Below are 16,512 nucleotides of genomic sequence, written 5' to 3' on the forward strand. Positions count from 1 at the left end.
TTAAAGGAATGTTTGCGGTTCAATTCAAGTTAGGCTGTATTAACAGAATTTATGGCATAATGTTGATTAGCACCAAAAATAGCAGGACTTGTCTCTGTTTTTTAATGAGACAAAAATCATGATTATTGTAGTGAACTAGAACAATTTCTACGTGCTTGAACTTCTGTGTAAGCATTATTATCTACTATTTAAACAAAATGCCCATGCCAGGCTCTTACCTGCTGTACTGAAGGTAAGACTGACGGAGTTGCTGGTTCTGGAGCAGAAGTTTATCTTCCTGTTGAACCAACCGAGTTTGAATTCTCTCCCTCTCCATCTCCAGCTGTTTCTTCTGCAGGAATAGACACTGTCGTTTCTCCTCCCAGTTCTCCTGACCAGGAGGCGGAGCAAGTCCGGTTCGATTAGCACCACGCATGTTGTCACACTCCATTCTGTGGCACTGATGAGAGCACTTTGGTTCAGAGGCACCAGGCCGCTTCAGGGCATCACAGGCCGAGGGCTCCCTGTTGAAGCTGGGATCACTGTGTCCACCTTCAGAATTGTGATTGGTGTGCTTGTCATGGACTCCACAGTTCTGCTCATTGCTGGAGGGTGCACTGAATGGTCCTGTTGAGAACGAATGAGAGCACTCAACTGACCCACCTCTCTCAGTTCTACTTCCTGATAAAGGAAGGTCCAAGTAAGATCCATTTAAAGCAGTTCCTCTCCCACACGAAGACCTCCTGGGCACCCCTTCGCTGCTAGGAATCTGTGGGATGAAGCAGAGGTAGAGAAAGTATATACGTCACCTCTGACCTTTTAATAATGTAGTAACGAAAGCAGGTTTTACTCAAGGGAGTCAGAGAGGGTGGGCTTATCCCAAAAGGACGCAATAACCCAAGGTCAATCACCGAGGAGATAAACATTCAGGACAAAGGAGAATCGTCCGCCTCTGAGGGGACGGAAATGGGCCACTGACTAATTCAAGAGGAGGTCATGGAGCATGTAAACATGCATTACTCACAGCCAAGGTTTCAGAGAGGACAAGCTCATTTCCCTTATACAAGCTTAAGATGGAGGGTGCACAGGGTGCACGGTCTAAACTAAGGCCCGGTCCACACGGAGACGCATTTAGCTGTATACGCAAAAAAAAATTATCGGATCGGCATTTCGTCCACACGGATCCGGCTTTTTGGGAGACTGAAACCGCTATTTTTTGAAACCGGGTCCCAGGGTGGATAAATCTGGAAACGACACCCTTGCGGTTTCGTGTGTACGGCCAATCCGTAAATTTTGTGAAACGATGATGTCATCACCGCACGTGTCGACTAGTCAGATGCGCTAAATCAGTAGGCTAACAGCAACAACAACTGCGACTACTTGCTTGAGTTCATGCTTCAGAAGCTACTGAGCCTCTTTTATTTCTTTATTTATTATTTAGGCCTACTTTAATGCATTTTTATTTTATTTCTTTATTTTACTTCTTTATTTGTTTATATTTCTTTCTTATGCTATGATGCTTGTATTTTGTTTGATTAAGACATTTCGTATTTTGTAGGGATGGGCAGTTCAAGCAAAAATAATATTCGACGATCGCTGGGAATTATTTGATTATTATTCAAAAAACGCACCTCTGCCCCCTCATGCTCACCGGTAACACGGCGTTCGCTCCGACATTAAATTTCTCTGTAGGCCTACATGTTGTAGCCATTAAAGAAAAGTTAGTTTCATATTTATGTTTAAATAATATGTTATTTTTTCAATTTCATATATGTTGATTATATTAAAAGTGAACAGCGTGAGTAGCCTAATCATAAGATGCGCAATATCGAGACACATCATTTTGACCACTTCATTAAGTTTTGTTTTATATAAAGCCTTTCTTTAAAGTGAATTTCGTTTAGTATAAATTCATTTTAATTTATAATCAAAATTTTAATCAATGTTTCATCAACCAATTGCCTGGATTTAATAAATAAGAAGCAAATATAGCAGACAATAGCCATCAGGACACGGAGGCGCGATATAACTAGCATCCCACGTGAACTGGAGCTTGTCTCATAAATGAACAGAAACTCAGAAATATACCTAAGCCTGAAATGTCTACTTTTAAACAAAACAATTCAAAACGAAAAGAAACAGACAACTCTCTTATAATCCGTATGAAGTGTGCATTCATCTCTATAAGCACCTTCACCTACTGCGCAGGTGGCGAGTCAGCATCGTCACAGAAAACACTAGTTTATTAATAAACAATTAAAATGTCTCCTTGCTATATTTGACGCATTCATAATGATTAGGCTATTTGCCGGTTCTTTGTGGCAAGGTTTATGCGTCTGCTAACTAATCGAATATCGTGACTCATTCCTATTTTGTACCAGGCCATTTATGGTTTTTCATATTGTTCAAAAAGTTCTTGGTTAAAAAGAAAGAAAAAAAAGAAGCTACTGTTCCTAATATTTTTGTATACAGCGCGCAAGGTTTATGCGCAAGTCTTCTTCTCTGTTTTTAGCGTATCTGTCTCAGAAATACAGCGCCTCATACTGGTCTGGCATGTATACTACATAGGTTTCAGTCGGTTTCAGTGCTTTCGTGTGTACGCAGATATTTCTTGAGATGGCGCCGTGTTTACGGAATTTTTTTTAGAACGAGGAAAAAAAATAATCAGATAGGGAAAGCTCTGGCTTCGTGTGGACGTGGCCTAAAACAATGTTCAAGTTTTACAGGGTTGGTTAGTGAGTTTTACTTTGTTTTAGCTTTAATATTTTTAGTGACAGTGCTTTAAAGGGGATGAATTTAAAGATGGAACTTCTCTGAGAGGGTTTTAGTGTGCTGACAGGTTAACAGTTATAAATGCTAAAGTGTCGACATACCAAAACCCCTCTCTGAGAGGTTGCTTCTCTTAATCCATCCTCTTTAAAAGCACCGCCAATAGAGCCATCAAAACAGAGCTTTTGTAACAAATTTACCTTCAACATATTTCTAGGCAATAATTGGACTTCAAATTGCCTGCTGTGAGCAACGTTACTATTATTATGAATAATCTTAAGATCTATGATAATTTTGAGCAACAAAAGAAGGACGATATTAAGGTTTTTTTATATGTTGAATATCTGTTAGTTACCCTGTTCAGACCGGATGCGTCACTGGTGGTCATGAAAGAATTACTTGAGGTCATACAAGTGGTCAGCAGATTGAAATAAATAAATACACCAATTTTGAATAGGGGTTCTAACTAAGGGCACTTTTCATAAATACTTGGTGGGGTGTTTGTTATTCAGATGCATACAGTGCAGTTTTTATGGATGCAATTCATTTATAATCTCTGTAAAGCTCTTTTTATTTTTTTATGAAAATTGAGAATTGGTGTGAATAGTTATGTTGCAAAAACTCTTCCAACTGTGTGTTAAAATATATCAGGGCTTCAATATATCACGGCAAATTTTTTTCTATTGGCCCAGTCAGACCAGTTCAGATTTTTACTTGCCCTGTCAAAATGCACAAAAAGTTATTGGTTTTGTTGTTTTTGACCCATGTAACCTTGTAAACAGTGCTTTAATATTTTTAGGTAGGTCTTAACAGTATAGATATACAGAAATTGAATAAAGTTGTTAAATACTTCACATTCTTCCCTGCATAAATTATAAACTAAATATAGATTAATCCTTATTAAAGCTACAAATGTTATTCAGTCAAGAGCAGTCATTTTCTCGTTTTATTTGTTATTTGACTATCCATGACAGCGGGTTTATTAGGCTGCTGTCATATTAAGACATGCTGCACGACGCGGATCTGACACGCATCCCATTTTCTCACTCTTTACATTTATTTAAGACTTCATTTAAATAATTTAACACTGTGCTGGCGAGGATACTCGACAAAATGGACATTTAGCATTAATATATTTTTAACGTGTTAAACTGAAAAAATTAATTGCATGCGTTAACGCATTAATTTTGACAGCACTAGTAAAAATACATACGTACATACATATTCTGCCACAGCAATGAATTCAGCTTATGTCCAAACAACTTCAGATGGATAATATTAAACTGTGGCATTCATTTTTCCTTCTCAAATATTCTTTCATTTCAAAATGTCATATTACAGAAGTAAAATGAATTACGAATGCCATTTCATGTTTCGTGCAACCTTGGTGGTCTTATCTCTCTCTTTGACCATGTGCAAGACAGAGGGACAAATACAGAAAAAAAATAATAATCTGCAGCTGGGAAAATGACACAACTGGCCAACCACAATCTAATCTAGGGAATTATTGGTGGACTTCCAAACGCCTGCGGTGAGCAAAGTTATCGCCATGTATTTAAGGTCAGTCTTATGCATCTAAATAAATATATATAAAGTCATTCTAGATAAAAGAAAAACGTACAAAATGAGTTATCAAAATTACATAATAGCCCAATATTTACTTTTTAAGGAAAACAGAAAATTTGCTGGGCTTGCATTCAAAATGGCCAAATATCACCCGATAAATTGGTTGGTCTGGCAGGTTATAAAGATAGCAGGCTATACAAATTAATTTCTACCTGCTATGGTTGTACAATGCCGTGACTGATCAGCTAAAATTCCAACATAGCATAGAGGATACAAATTCAGTGCACGCACATGTTCAGTCTGAGCCATTTGTGGCCTCTATCTATCGCTCTCTCCCACACACAGACACGCTCTCTCTTAGTACTCACCTTGCTGTGGGAGCAGGACTGATTGAGCAGAGTGATAGACTTGTTGAGTTTCTCTTGCTGTTGGGAGAGGTACTGCTGATAGAGTCCCAGCAGCTCCTGACACTCTCGGTACTGGTGCTGCAGGCCTGTGCCGTGGGTCAAGGGTCAACACGCACTGAATAACTCTGCTGTTCCCACTTAGACTAAAACCCTCTCTCCTCCCAAGCCAAACATGGTAATCCATTTCCCCCAATGTAGTGTTGCCAAGCTAATGCTGAGCAGGCAGGAGACTATATACAGAAGGTACAAAAGGAAAGAACCTCTCTCAAGGTAGTGCCCCAAAGGTAATTAGTAACAGTAAAATCAGTTGTATGTCAAGGTAAACACTCAAATATATTTTGAAATGCCCAAAACTGAGATCATCAAGCTAGAGAGTTAAAACAAATAACATTTCAATATTGGTCTAGGTCAGTGGTCCGCAAGTTGACAGGGTGATAAAAATAAAATAAAAAAATAGAATAAAAAGTACAGTACTTAAAACTTAAAATTCCCTTAAGATTTGGAGTGGTATTTTAAGTATTCGGATGGCAAGGCAAATTTGTTTGGATGAAATTAATTTATAATGTTTTTAAGAACAGTATCAGTAACAAGCAACACTGAATATAGTATAAACCAAGGGTAATGGTCATAACCAAAGGTTATAATTTGGATGCTTTTTCAGAAAATGCCAAAATCTAAATCTGTATATGCAGTTTTGTTGAAAAAAAAAAGTTAAAAAAAAATTACATAAAATACAACCAAAGTTCCTTTAAGACAAGTAATATCACTCACTGGCCATCTTTGAAACGCCTCTCGGGCTTGCAAATACAGCTCCTATCTCTTTGAATGGGGAAACATCAAATTCAAAACTGTTCGCCAAGCTTACGATTAAAGGAGCAGTATGTAGGATTGTGGCCAAAACTGGTACTGCAATCACCTTCAAATTACTGTAGAGCGGTGTATCCCCTTCCCCTCCTCCCTGACTCGAGGTTGCCAGATAGGCTGCAGGATACAGCAGGAACGTAGGCTGCTACAGAAGCTTCCAGTGGCAAGTGACGAGTCCTACACAGTAGGCTAAGTTTTTTTTCCGATAATTATATTTATGCTTCAAATGAGAGATGTTTTACAAAGTAATTATATATCGCAAAAATGCACTAATGGGGATTAGCCAAATATAATAGTAAAGATGTACGCTCGTATGTGACAGTACATTGTTAGAACATTTGCTGTTAGTATACTAACGGTAGGTATCTGTCATTAACGTAAGTACAAGCACAAGCCTCGGTCACTGTGTGTAATCGGTATCAAAGATACAGCTATTCATTTAGCTGACACTATAAGTGAAAGCGACCAGCTGTATTTTTTAACGTACTCTGCAGTACACGTCCATAACGCTAAAATATGTGATGTGAAAGATTACATGTCATTCAATAATTTTTGGCTGTAGAACTTGCATGATAAACAAGTAGGCTATGAAACGTTCCAAGTGGGACACAATTTACACATCATAGGCTACAATGTGCTTTTCATTGGTGTTATGGACGTTAGAAAAAGTTATTTTACCGTGGAATTGCACCTATAGGGCTTCCAATTCGATGACCCACCTCCTCAATAGGAGCTAACGTAACGTTACTTTGCACGAACATGCATAACTTTGTTCGACTGTCATGAATATTTGAAATGTCCATTTACATCAAGTACAAGTCAGCCAAACATAGATGAATCTTACCTGTCCAGAGATTCTTCTCCGTTTTCAGCCGTCTCCATCTTTCAAAGGCATCTCCTATACAGATCCTTGTTTTATTTCGGACTTTGTAACTAAGTATTTCGGATTCATAACGAGTTTATGAGTTTATCAGTTTATCTGATTCGCATTGTTAGACTTTTTTTTTTTTATCCGATTCCGACACGTTTGTAGCTGCAGCTGTGGTAACTAGCAGAGCTGGCAACCCGGATGCCGCAACACTACTGACTTCGTGATTGGTAGATAGGTGGAGGGTGACGCATCAGCCCAAAACACAACATGACAACATCAACATCAGTTGAGGGCTGCAACTTCACTTTTTAAATGACAATATCCTGGCCGGACTACTGTCAGTGATATAAGTATTTGAAATAAAGATGATTTCTTAATGTCTAGTGACATATCAGGGCCATTTTATGATTAATTTAAATACATTTCTTACATACAGCTCCTTTAAATTCATATTTGAAATCACCACTGACTCTGACCACAACGGTCTCATACATTTTGTTTCTAAACGTTCGAATCATGACAGAAAACGCCATTTTTCAGGCTGGATTAAGCTAATGCGCATGCGCAGTGGAAGCGCACGTCTGACTGTTTCTATAGGAACCGGAGCTTCTAACGGCAGCTGCAATGACGCCATGACTTTACCAATCAGTGATTGACTCTTATTTAGTAGGCCGGACTTATTCCACCATATTGAGCATTGCACTTTTCCCCCATTCAAAACAATACGAGTGACGCATCTTGTGTTATTCTATAGTCTTTGATAAAACTGGCCAGGTACAATTTAAACATTCTAAAATAAAAATTCAACTGAACAAGTTTAGGTATTAACAGGAAAAGCTACAAGAAGATCTTAAAATATATAAAACAAATTCTCCCACAGAGAGCTCAGTTGTCCAGTGTCCTTATATCAAAAAGAGGAGACCAGTTGGACTTCTACTCTGGCTCCTGACATTTGAGTCTCTCTGGCTGAATCCCAGCAGCCAATACCTGGAGTCATGTTTGTGACTTTTTGAAAAAGTGCACAAACAGAGAAGAAAGCGAGAAGAGACAGCAGCACTGCAGAGAAGAGATAGAAGCGTTTCTTCGGGGTTAGGGCTTCACACACTTCTCCATCTGGGTCTGGCTGGGCAGGGGCGGGCAGAATGCCAGGCTGAGAGACAGAGAGAGCTGGCACGTATGCAGCATTGGGCAGAACTCAACTGATCTGGAGCAGAACCACAGCCACGCCGACTAATGACAGCGTGACGTACGCCCGCTTACTCACACGCTTTGCAGAAATCCATTCGGTAGATCTAATTTTCCAATGTGGAAAGCAATAATGGAAAGCGACTTTTTTTGGTCTTTCTTCTTAGAGCACAAGCGCTCAGCGATCATCATAATACCTCAAGGCCCATGAACTCGAAAGGGGCAACACAGATCAAACCGACTGAAAGTTAGAACGATATAGAGATTATTTATAGTCCTCATATCTCCGTTATTACAATGTCAATAAGCACTAAATCCAGCCTCTGCTCAACAGCCTCTCAATCCAATACCCATAAGATAAGCATGGTAAATCTTACCTAAAAACAATGGCTAGTATTAAAATCTCCAAATACTGCACAATAGAAAAAGGGAGAGGAATTTCATAAATACAAAAAATAACCCACAAGGCCATGGATTAGTGATTTTTACCTTTGTAAAGGCAAAGTGAAGTGGTGTAATCACACTGGCTTATTGGTATAAGAACAAACCAGGACACCAGTGTTCAATAAATAATTAAATTAATATAGTATTTGTAAAACAACTTCCTTACAGTTGCCAAGCAAGCAATATGGTGCATTTAAGAAGAATTCACCCAAAAACAAAAACTCTGTCATCCTTTACTCACCCATGCTATTCCAGACCTGTATGACTTACTTTCTTCTGCAGAACATAAAATGAATTGCCCATATAATGAAACTCAGTGGGATCCAGTGTCGTCTTGAAATATTCTTTCTTGCATTTCACAGAAGTCAGTCACTCAAACAGGTCATAGAGTTCAGATCAATTATTCAATTTGTTGTGTTGCACGTTATAGCTTGCATCTTAAAGTGGTAACGTTTTGCTTGATTACAAACTACACTCAGTATTCACGCATAATATGAATTTGTGCTGTAAAAAAATGAATACACTATACACTAATACCACTGATTCAGTGCTGTCAGTTTGAATGAGAAGCAGGCCTGCAATTACAATTAGCCATACAATTACTACAAATGACTAACTTTGTGTTAATGCTCAGTTTCAGATTATTGAAGTATTAAAAATATCAGACTATTAAAAATAAAAGTTAAGAACCAAGAGAGTGAGTGGTTCTAATGTTCCCCAATAACCACCAGTTTCATTTGGTGATTGGAAATGTAATATAAAGGCCTCTGATAAATCAAATTTGCAAATTCCATCTGCTACCATTTGTTTTAACCCAATATTGTTTTTTAAGTTGATTCTGGACTGTATCGGATCAAAAAAATATGCAAATCCGGGGTAATACGATGTCTATTGTTATTTTATGTTAAAGGATTTATACTAGCAAGGATAGATTAAATTGCCCAAAAGTTACAGTAAAGTCATTAATAATGTTAAATGATATTTATATTTCAAATAAATGCTGCTCTTTTCACAGTTTCCACAAAAATATTAAACAAAATATTAAGCAGCACAACATTGATAAGAAGAAGAAATGTTAATTGATCACCAAATCAACATATTAGAATGATTTCTGAAGGATCATGTGACAATGAAGAATGCAGTAATGGTGCTGAAAATTCAGCTTCACCATCACAGGAATAAATTACATTTTAAAATATATTCAAATAGAAACTGTCTTTACTGTTCTAATAATTCATTAAATAAATGCAGCCTCGTTGAGCAAAAAGATACTTTTTTTGAAAAACTTTTTTTAAACGTTTAAATTGTAAATGTACCACACAACCCTCGCGTAGGGTCAGGTCACTCAAACAGGAGTTTAACATCCTTGTTCTGCATGCTCAGGTGGCAAAAAGAAAGCGGAACCACAAACTGACGGTTGATTCCTTGTTAAGAACGTGGGTGAAAATATCTTAATCCATCAGGTTTATTATAATAGCTCATTCAAGATCATCAGTCAACACCTGACTGTCTAAAATGAGAGGATACAAAGCCATATCAAATCCTGAGGTGCCAACATACAATGTCCTTTATGACAGCTGCATGTCAAACCTCTGTATAATAGCAGGTATGAAATGAGTAACTGTTCAACAAGGACCCTTACCATAAATAGGCCTCTCAATTGTAATGAGAACGAAGAGCCTGTCTCGTAGATAGAGTGCAACGCACGCAGGCATCTACCTCGCAGCTGACGAGAGGCTTCTGATACTCTGATAGACAGGTTGGGCGTAAACACACATATTAATACATTAACAGAAGGGCGTTCGGAACGCTCGACGCCTGGTAATCTGGAGCGACTGGAGCGGGACTGATAAGATTCTCTCTCGCTTCCCGCCGCGCAGGCACCTCTGTTGGCTGCCAGCCAATCAGAGCTCATTCCGAGGGCCTACATCAGGAGAAAAGAAAGCTGCAGGCATGGTGTGTCTCCACCCCCATCCAAAAATACACAAAATCAGAGTTTGCATTCGATATTTCAGACAGGCGCTGTCAACATGATTCACTCCCCTGTCAGCCCAGCACAGAAATAAAATAATGAAATCCACCTCGAGGTAGAACAAAATTGCGCCGAAGAGAATATTTTACGGGGCCACTAGGCAGGATGGTCTGCGTGTGTTAGGTTGAGATGTAAATCGATAGGACAGTTCACACAACCGCACGCTTCAATTTAAATAACAGTGAAAATGACTCACCAAGCCACTGATGATTTGATTATTTATATATCATGGGACTTCATTTGCTGCGAGCATGTGGTTTATTACTTCCAATTATTAGTGTGTCTACAAAACTAATTGGTCATAAACAGTATGCAAGCAGTGGGTTTGTGATTAAGTGGCATTTCTGTGAAGGCTTATGCCCCACCTAAGCTCATCCAGCCGGGATGCACGGATTCAGAACTAGTCAAACAAACTATTACAAAAGGACTCCTGCTCCTCTGATCCATCCGAAGCGTTCGGAAAAGCGACCATGCAAACTTCAATAAGATTAATGATATTGATGAATGCATTCAACTTCTCCTTTGTGTCTTCCATGCTTCTTGATGTAAATTCCTTGTGAAGAACAAAGATTGCGAGCTTCTCTGTAATAGAATCTACCGCTCAGAGACATGGAGTAGAATGCCAAAGACAGGATTGAGAAAACTCTAATTTCATTCCGTACACGGGCTTCAAATTCTTCCTACGCACAGAATGTAACTTATAATTTTTCTCCCCCTCCTACGGAGATATTTCCTCTTGATAATCACAATCCCGGCAGATGAGATGGAGACAATGCGAGCAATTATTCTACACAGAGCCTCATGACTCAGTTTGTCTTTTTCCGTCCCCCTTAACCTTTAAGACCAGCTCTGTGGGCCAGCATCTGTCTGATACCTTTCGAGACCGCCCTGTCTCCACAGGGGGCTTTCATACAGTTTGTCTTGCACTACAATCTCTTTTTAATGGAGTTTTGAATTTTAGTGGAAATGCCAGGCCGCGGAGCCAAAGTGCATTTAATTGAGTTGAGCTCGCCTAATTTCTGAGCTCGCCTGCCAAATCTGCAATTTAGCAGCCTGCGATTGCTCTTCATATTTCACAGTGTTGGATGAAACTGATGGTTCGCCATGTCTTTTGACCAAAGCAAGATCACCGAAGCTGGCAGAGCCGCAAGGAAAAAAAGGGAGCATCCGAACTGTGCGAAGTTTGTGATGTGCCAGTCGGATGACAGGTTGGCATGAGAAGAAACCCACGCCGTCCCCAGTGGTCATGAGATCAGTGCCAGCTCTTTCAATTTCAAATGAAAATTAAAAGCATTTCAACCCAAACCAAGGACGGGTCCGATCCCTGAGCTCAAAAACTGGCATCTAAAATAGTAATATTAAACCTAACACAGTGTGCATTCTCTTTGTCGTTTGTCTGTTACATTTCACACAATCATGCTGCAAATAAAGCATCTTCAATGAAAAGATTCAATATTAGAGTAGTTCAATATGACACATAATGCCAAAGAAAGTGGATCATCACCCCTTAAAGTGCAAGTCTAATTCAACAACCGTCTCAATGACGTCCTATGGTTATATTGCCCCTACAGCAGTCACGACGAGGCTGAACATGAATCCAATGCTTAGACAACACTGCCCCCTGCCAGTCTAAAATACAAAACAGTCCTTCACTTTCTCCAAAGAGTGGACTGTGATTTGAGTCACCACATTGTGAATTACACTACCGTTTAAAAGTTTATAGTGTCAATAGTTTTTTTTTTTTTTTTTATTGATCAGTGGCCTGTTGCATGAAGCCGGTTTCAGCTGCTACCCAGGTAAGTTTGAGATTAGTTTGGCAAACTTTTTCAGGCACAAGATTGGATTGGTTTTTACCAGGTGTCATCGCCATGTAACTTACACTACACTGCTAACCTGCTCCTGAGCAGTTTTTTTTTTTTTCTGGGTTAGAGATCGCAGACTGGACCAATTAGTTGTGAGTAAAGTGACATGTATCTGATGCAATAAAGCCACTCCCCCTATATCACTCGCTCTAAATTAAAGCCGTTTAGAATGAAAGAATTTTGGAGACAAAATTGCCCATCTTTTGCAGCTAATTATTTATTACTGAATATTTATATTATATGAATTATAATTATTTCTGTATAATTCATATAGTATGTTCATATAGTTCTTATTAATTTATAGTTATCAAACTTTGCTTTTAAATTAATGTATGTATTTATATATACATATTTGTTTTTTTGTTTTTTTATATATATATATATATATATATATATATAAATAAATATATGCAAGCTTTAATATGTAAGCTTTTAAGATTAAGCTTACTCATTTGGTCTCTTTGTGAAACTATATGCATAAGGCCTGTTGTTTGATTCACTTGCATTGATTTAATCAGATATTTTCTTTCATCCGCCTTCTCAAACTTTCAGTGTTTATTCCTGCTTTGTATGCATTTAATTTCATAATGACACGTGTTTGCCGCACACGCCACACTTTCAGTTGCACGCGCTTCGCAAACCCTGAATTAAGGGACAGAGAACATTTATACTGAGAGTTGTGAGCCTGATGCAACCTGGTTGGATTTAAACCTGGTTGGATTTATATGGATTTGTAAACTCTAAACCTACTGTGAAACTCATTTTGTTCAACTAGCTTCGTGCAACAGGCCTCAAAAGTGATAGCAAAGACATTTAATGTTACAAAAGATTTCTATTTCAAATAAATGCTGTTATCACAGTTTCCACAAAAATATTAAGCAGCACAACTGTTGATAATCATTGATAATAAAAAGAAATGTTTCTTGAGCATCAAATCTGCAAATTTTCTGAAGGATCATGTGACACTGAAGACTGGAGTAATGCTGCTGAAAATTTAGCTTTGCAATCACAGAAATAAATTACATTTTAAAATGTATTACAATAGAAAAAAATGTCATAATATTACGGTTTTTACTGTATTTTTTATCAAATATAGCAAACATCAAAAACATTTTTAAAAATCTTACCAACCCAAAACTTTTGAATGGTAGTGTATGAAATAATTTATGAATTTTTTTAATAAAATATATTTAATACAGTGAGTTCCAAATTACGACGCAAACATTTCTCTTTGCTTCGGTTAGGGGTGGCTGAAATGCCACTTTACGCTCAACTGGCAGCCTGAATGGAGAGTTTCATTGAGACTCCAGACACTCCAGATGCTCAACAGTGGCTTTTTTTAGCTGCCCTTAAATACAATTAATTTGTTTGACAAAAAACTTTCCTTAAAGGTGCTCTAAGCGATGTCGGGTGACATCATTTCTTCTTGACGTTCGAAGTATTGTCAAACAAAACGGAGGCTAGCTAGACCCTCCCTCCTCCTCATCCGCGCACTAACCCCCCAAACCCCACCCCCAAACCCTCTTGTCGGTTTTTTGCTGGAACAGTTTGTTATGTTTCGTAGTTCGGGTTAGCCCAGTTTGTTTTTGTTGCCGTTTGTGGAGCCTGGGGTTTCTGCAGAGACCGCAGTTTTTTACAGTGTGTTCAGGGGACAGGCAGCTAGCGGATAGTGAGGAGATGTTTGCTGTATGTGACAAAAAATGTTTTGGTCAAAAAAACGTGTAACATCACTTAGAGCATCTTTAATAAGCCTTTATCTGACTAAGTTCTTCTGTGCTCCAAATCACTCACAAATCTTTTGATATTTTGATCATCTCCATTCAATTTTAGCGAAATATTAGTTGTTTTCATGTCTTTTGCAAGACATTACACCATTTCATGCTTTTCATCTTTAGAATGATCTTTCTTCCTCCCCATATTGCATGAGAACTGTGACTTGCTTAAAATTGTGGAACAACCTCTTTAGTAGGGTTTCCATTTACCTAAGAAGACCTGGCAAACTACTTAACAAACCTGTTAGAGACTGATACCTGGGCCTATACCATGAAGCCGGTTTAGGTGGCTAGCCAGCTATCTTTCAGTTTAGTTTGCATCAACCCTGGGTTTTAGGGACCATGAAAGTGGTTTGGCTTTTAGCAGTGTTCATCGCCATAGTAACTTACGCTACACGGCTAACCTGGTCCGGGGCAGGTTATGTTCTAGGTAAGAGGTTGCAAACTGAACTTGGACCAATATGCTGTGAGCAAAGTGACACATGTCTGATGCGATAAAGTCACTCCACCTGTTTCTACTCCAAATTAAAGGTCACTACATAGCAAATGATTTTTAAAGACAAAATCGTCTGGTTTTTAGGGATGCTTATTTAGAATAATAAATTTGTATGATTTAGATATTATTTATGTAATTATTATACCCTTTATCAATCACACATGTACAATTTTAGTTCATCAATTATTATCACGCAGTTTAAATGAATAAATATATAAAGGTAATATAAATATGCTTTAGCATCAATAGATGAAGCTATAAAATGACTACATGTGAGCTTAAATGTTCAATTCTCTCTATACCTTTATCAGCTGTATAAAATAACTTCACAACTTTTACTTGCACTGATATACAGTAGCGATTTTTTTTTCTTTTAGTTGTCCTCTTTCATCCTCTTTCAAACATAAATGTTTAAATTCTTACTATTTTAATACTTTTATTTAATAAGTGAATTTCGCTGCTTCTCTCGCGAGAAATTAATCTCAGTTTCACTCTTTCTCAACGTGTGATTGGCTGTTCGCTACTGATGTCACACCTAAACTCCTGAACTCAGGATCAAAGCCTGAGTTGACAGAGAAAGTTGATGATCAGCATCATGGTACCAACCAAGCCTGGTTGGATTGGTTTGGTTTTGTCAACTCTAAACTAATCCTGTAACCCTGAGTTTGTTCAACTACCATCATGGTACAGGCCTCAGTTATCAAAAAAGATAAAAACCTAAACTCGATAAGCATTCTTAATGTTTCTGTTGTAAAAGGATACTTTCTCTCTCTTGTACGATAAGCTGGTTTTGTTGCTCTAACTGTATGATTTGTTTCTCAAAGGTTTCCTGTTCATCCTTGAGTTTCTGTACAGATTCCTCTTTTTCTTCACTCACTCTGAAAAGAAACGTGTAAACAAAATCAGATCCATGCACAGTAAATCACATTGGCTTGAGGTCTACTGTAATCATTCATTCATCAGACCACTATAATGAGAGGGCTTTACCTGGCCAGCTCCTGGATGAGATTGGCAATCCGACGCTTGTCCTCTGGGCAGAGATCCTTCAGCGATGGCTTACTTTTGGCTTGGGCAGCGCTGAAGAGATTCTACAATCCAGAACAGACACTTTCAATTTTATTGAACATCTATAGAACAAGATTTTCCAGAAGCTTTCATGTACAAATCAAATAAACAAACAAACCTGGATAGGTTCCTTGTACATCCTTTAAAAAAACAATGCCAATTTATCACTGTCGAAGATAGTTAGGGACTGTTTGTTTTTTATTTAAGGGGCTACCGGGGGAGTTTTGAGATCTATAGTCAAAATAGACTTGACCCTCCGTTACCCAGCAATACATTATTCTATGACCCACCAAAATGATTGTGAAAAAAGGCATGACCCTCCCCGATAATTTATTGATTACTTCTGTACTGGTTTGCGCTTGGCAAAGATGTTCAGATATCTCGATGCCTAGTAGACCTACACCAAACGTGCATTAAAAAGGGTCCTGTACAGGGCTGTACAGTGCGACATATATATACGAAAAAAGATTGAGATTGGTCTGTGCGATGAATAAATGTACCACTGTAACACGCGTGCGATACAGTTTTGTAAACTCCGTTACTTGTGTTTGTTTTTAGACATGACAACAGTCGTTTTATACTTGTGCTTATGTGATATCACGATTTTTGATCGTCTCCACGATCTGCTTTTGAAGAAATATGGTAGTATCGTGCTACAGCGCACATTCTATCATCTGCAGTTCTGGCGCCTCAAGCTTGGTTTATACTCGCCGCGTCCGCATGTGCGCGAAGGTGCCGCAAGGGCCCATTTCTATGAAGAACTAAAAATGACAAAAGGAAAAATAAATAAATATATAAATAAAAGTAGAAATAAATAAATAAATGCAGAAATATAGTGAAAATAAATAAAAGTAGAAATAAATAAATAAATGCAGAAATATAGTGAAAATAAATACATTTTGGTAATATAAATGACTATTTTTGTATTTTTACATGCATTTATTTATTTATTTATCCATTTATATATGTATTTATTTATGTATTTATACATTTATTTATTTATGCATTTATTTATTTATTTATTTATTTCTACATTTATTTATTTCTGTATTTCCACATTTCTACATTTATTTATTTCTGTATTTCTACATTTATTTATTTCTGTATGTCCACATTTCCACATTTATTTTTCCCTGCGCCTGTATGCTAATTGAGTGGGGGGTGCCAACATCAGTCTGAAGCAGGATTGGTTTGCTGGGG

General features: G+C 37.9%; 1 protein-coding gene across 2 annotated transcripts in view; it reads right to left on the bottom strand.

The window, feature by feature from the left end:
• The window catches only part of kiaa1328 (KIAA1328 ortholog), a 30,669-nt gene that overhangs the window by 12,110 nt on the left and 2,047 nt on the right, over positions 1 to 16,512 (bottom strand). For both annotated transcript variants that reach the window (XM_077248665.1, XM_077248666.1), the window contains exons 4-7: positions 15,235 to 15,335; positions 15,010 to 15,125; positions 4,683 to 4,807; positions 219 to 748 (exon numbers count right to left, since the gene is read on the bottom strand). In XM_077248665.1, the coding sequence (XP_077104780.1) occupies positions 219 to 748; positions 4,683 to 4,807; positions 15,010 to 15,125; positions 15,235 to 15,335 (872 nt within the window). The remainder of the gene's footprint in view (positions 1 to 218; positions 749 to 4,682; positions 4,808 to 15,009; positions 15,126 to 15,234; positions 15,336 to 16,512) is intronic.

Source organism: Siphateles boraxobius, unplaced genomic scaffold (assembly GCF_051911475.1).
Source record: "Siphateles boraxobius isolate OS27281-9 unplaced genomic scaffold, OSU_SipBor_1 11, whole genome shotgun sequence".
In the NCBI taxonomy this organism is placed as follows: domain Eukaryota; kingdom Metazoa; phylum Chordata; class Actinopteri; order Cypriniformes; family Leuciscidae; genus Siphateles; species Siphateles boraxobius.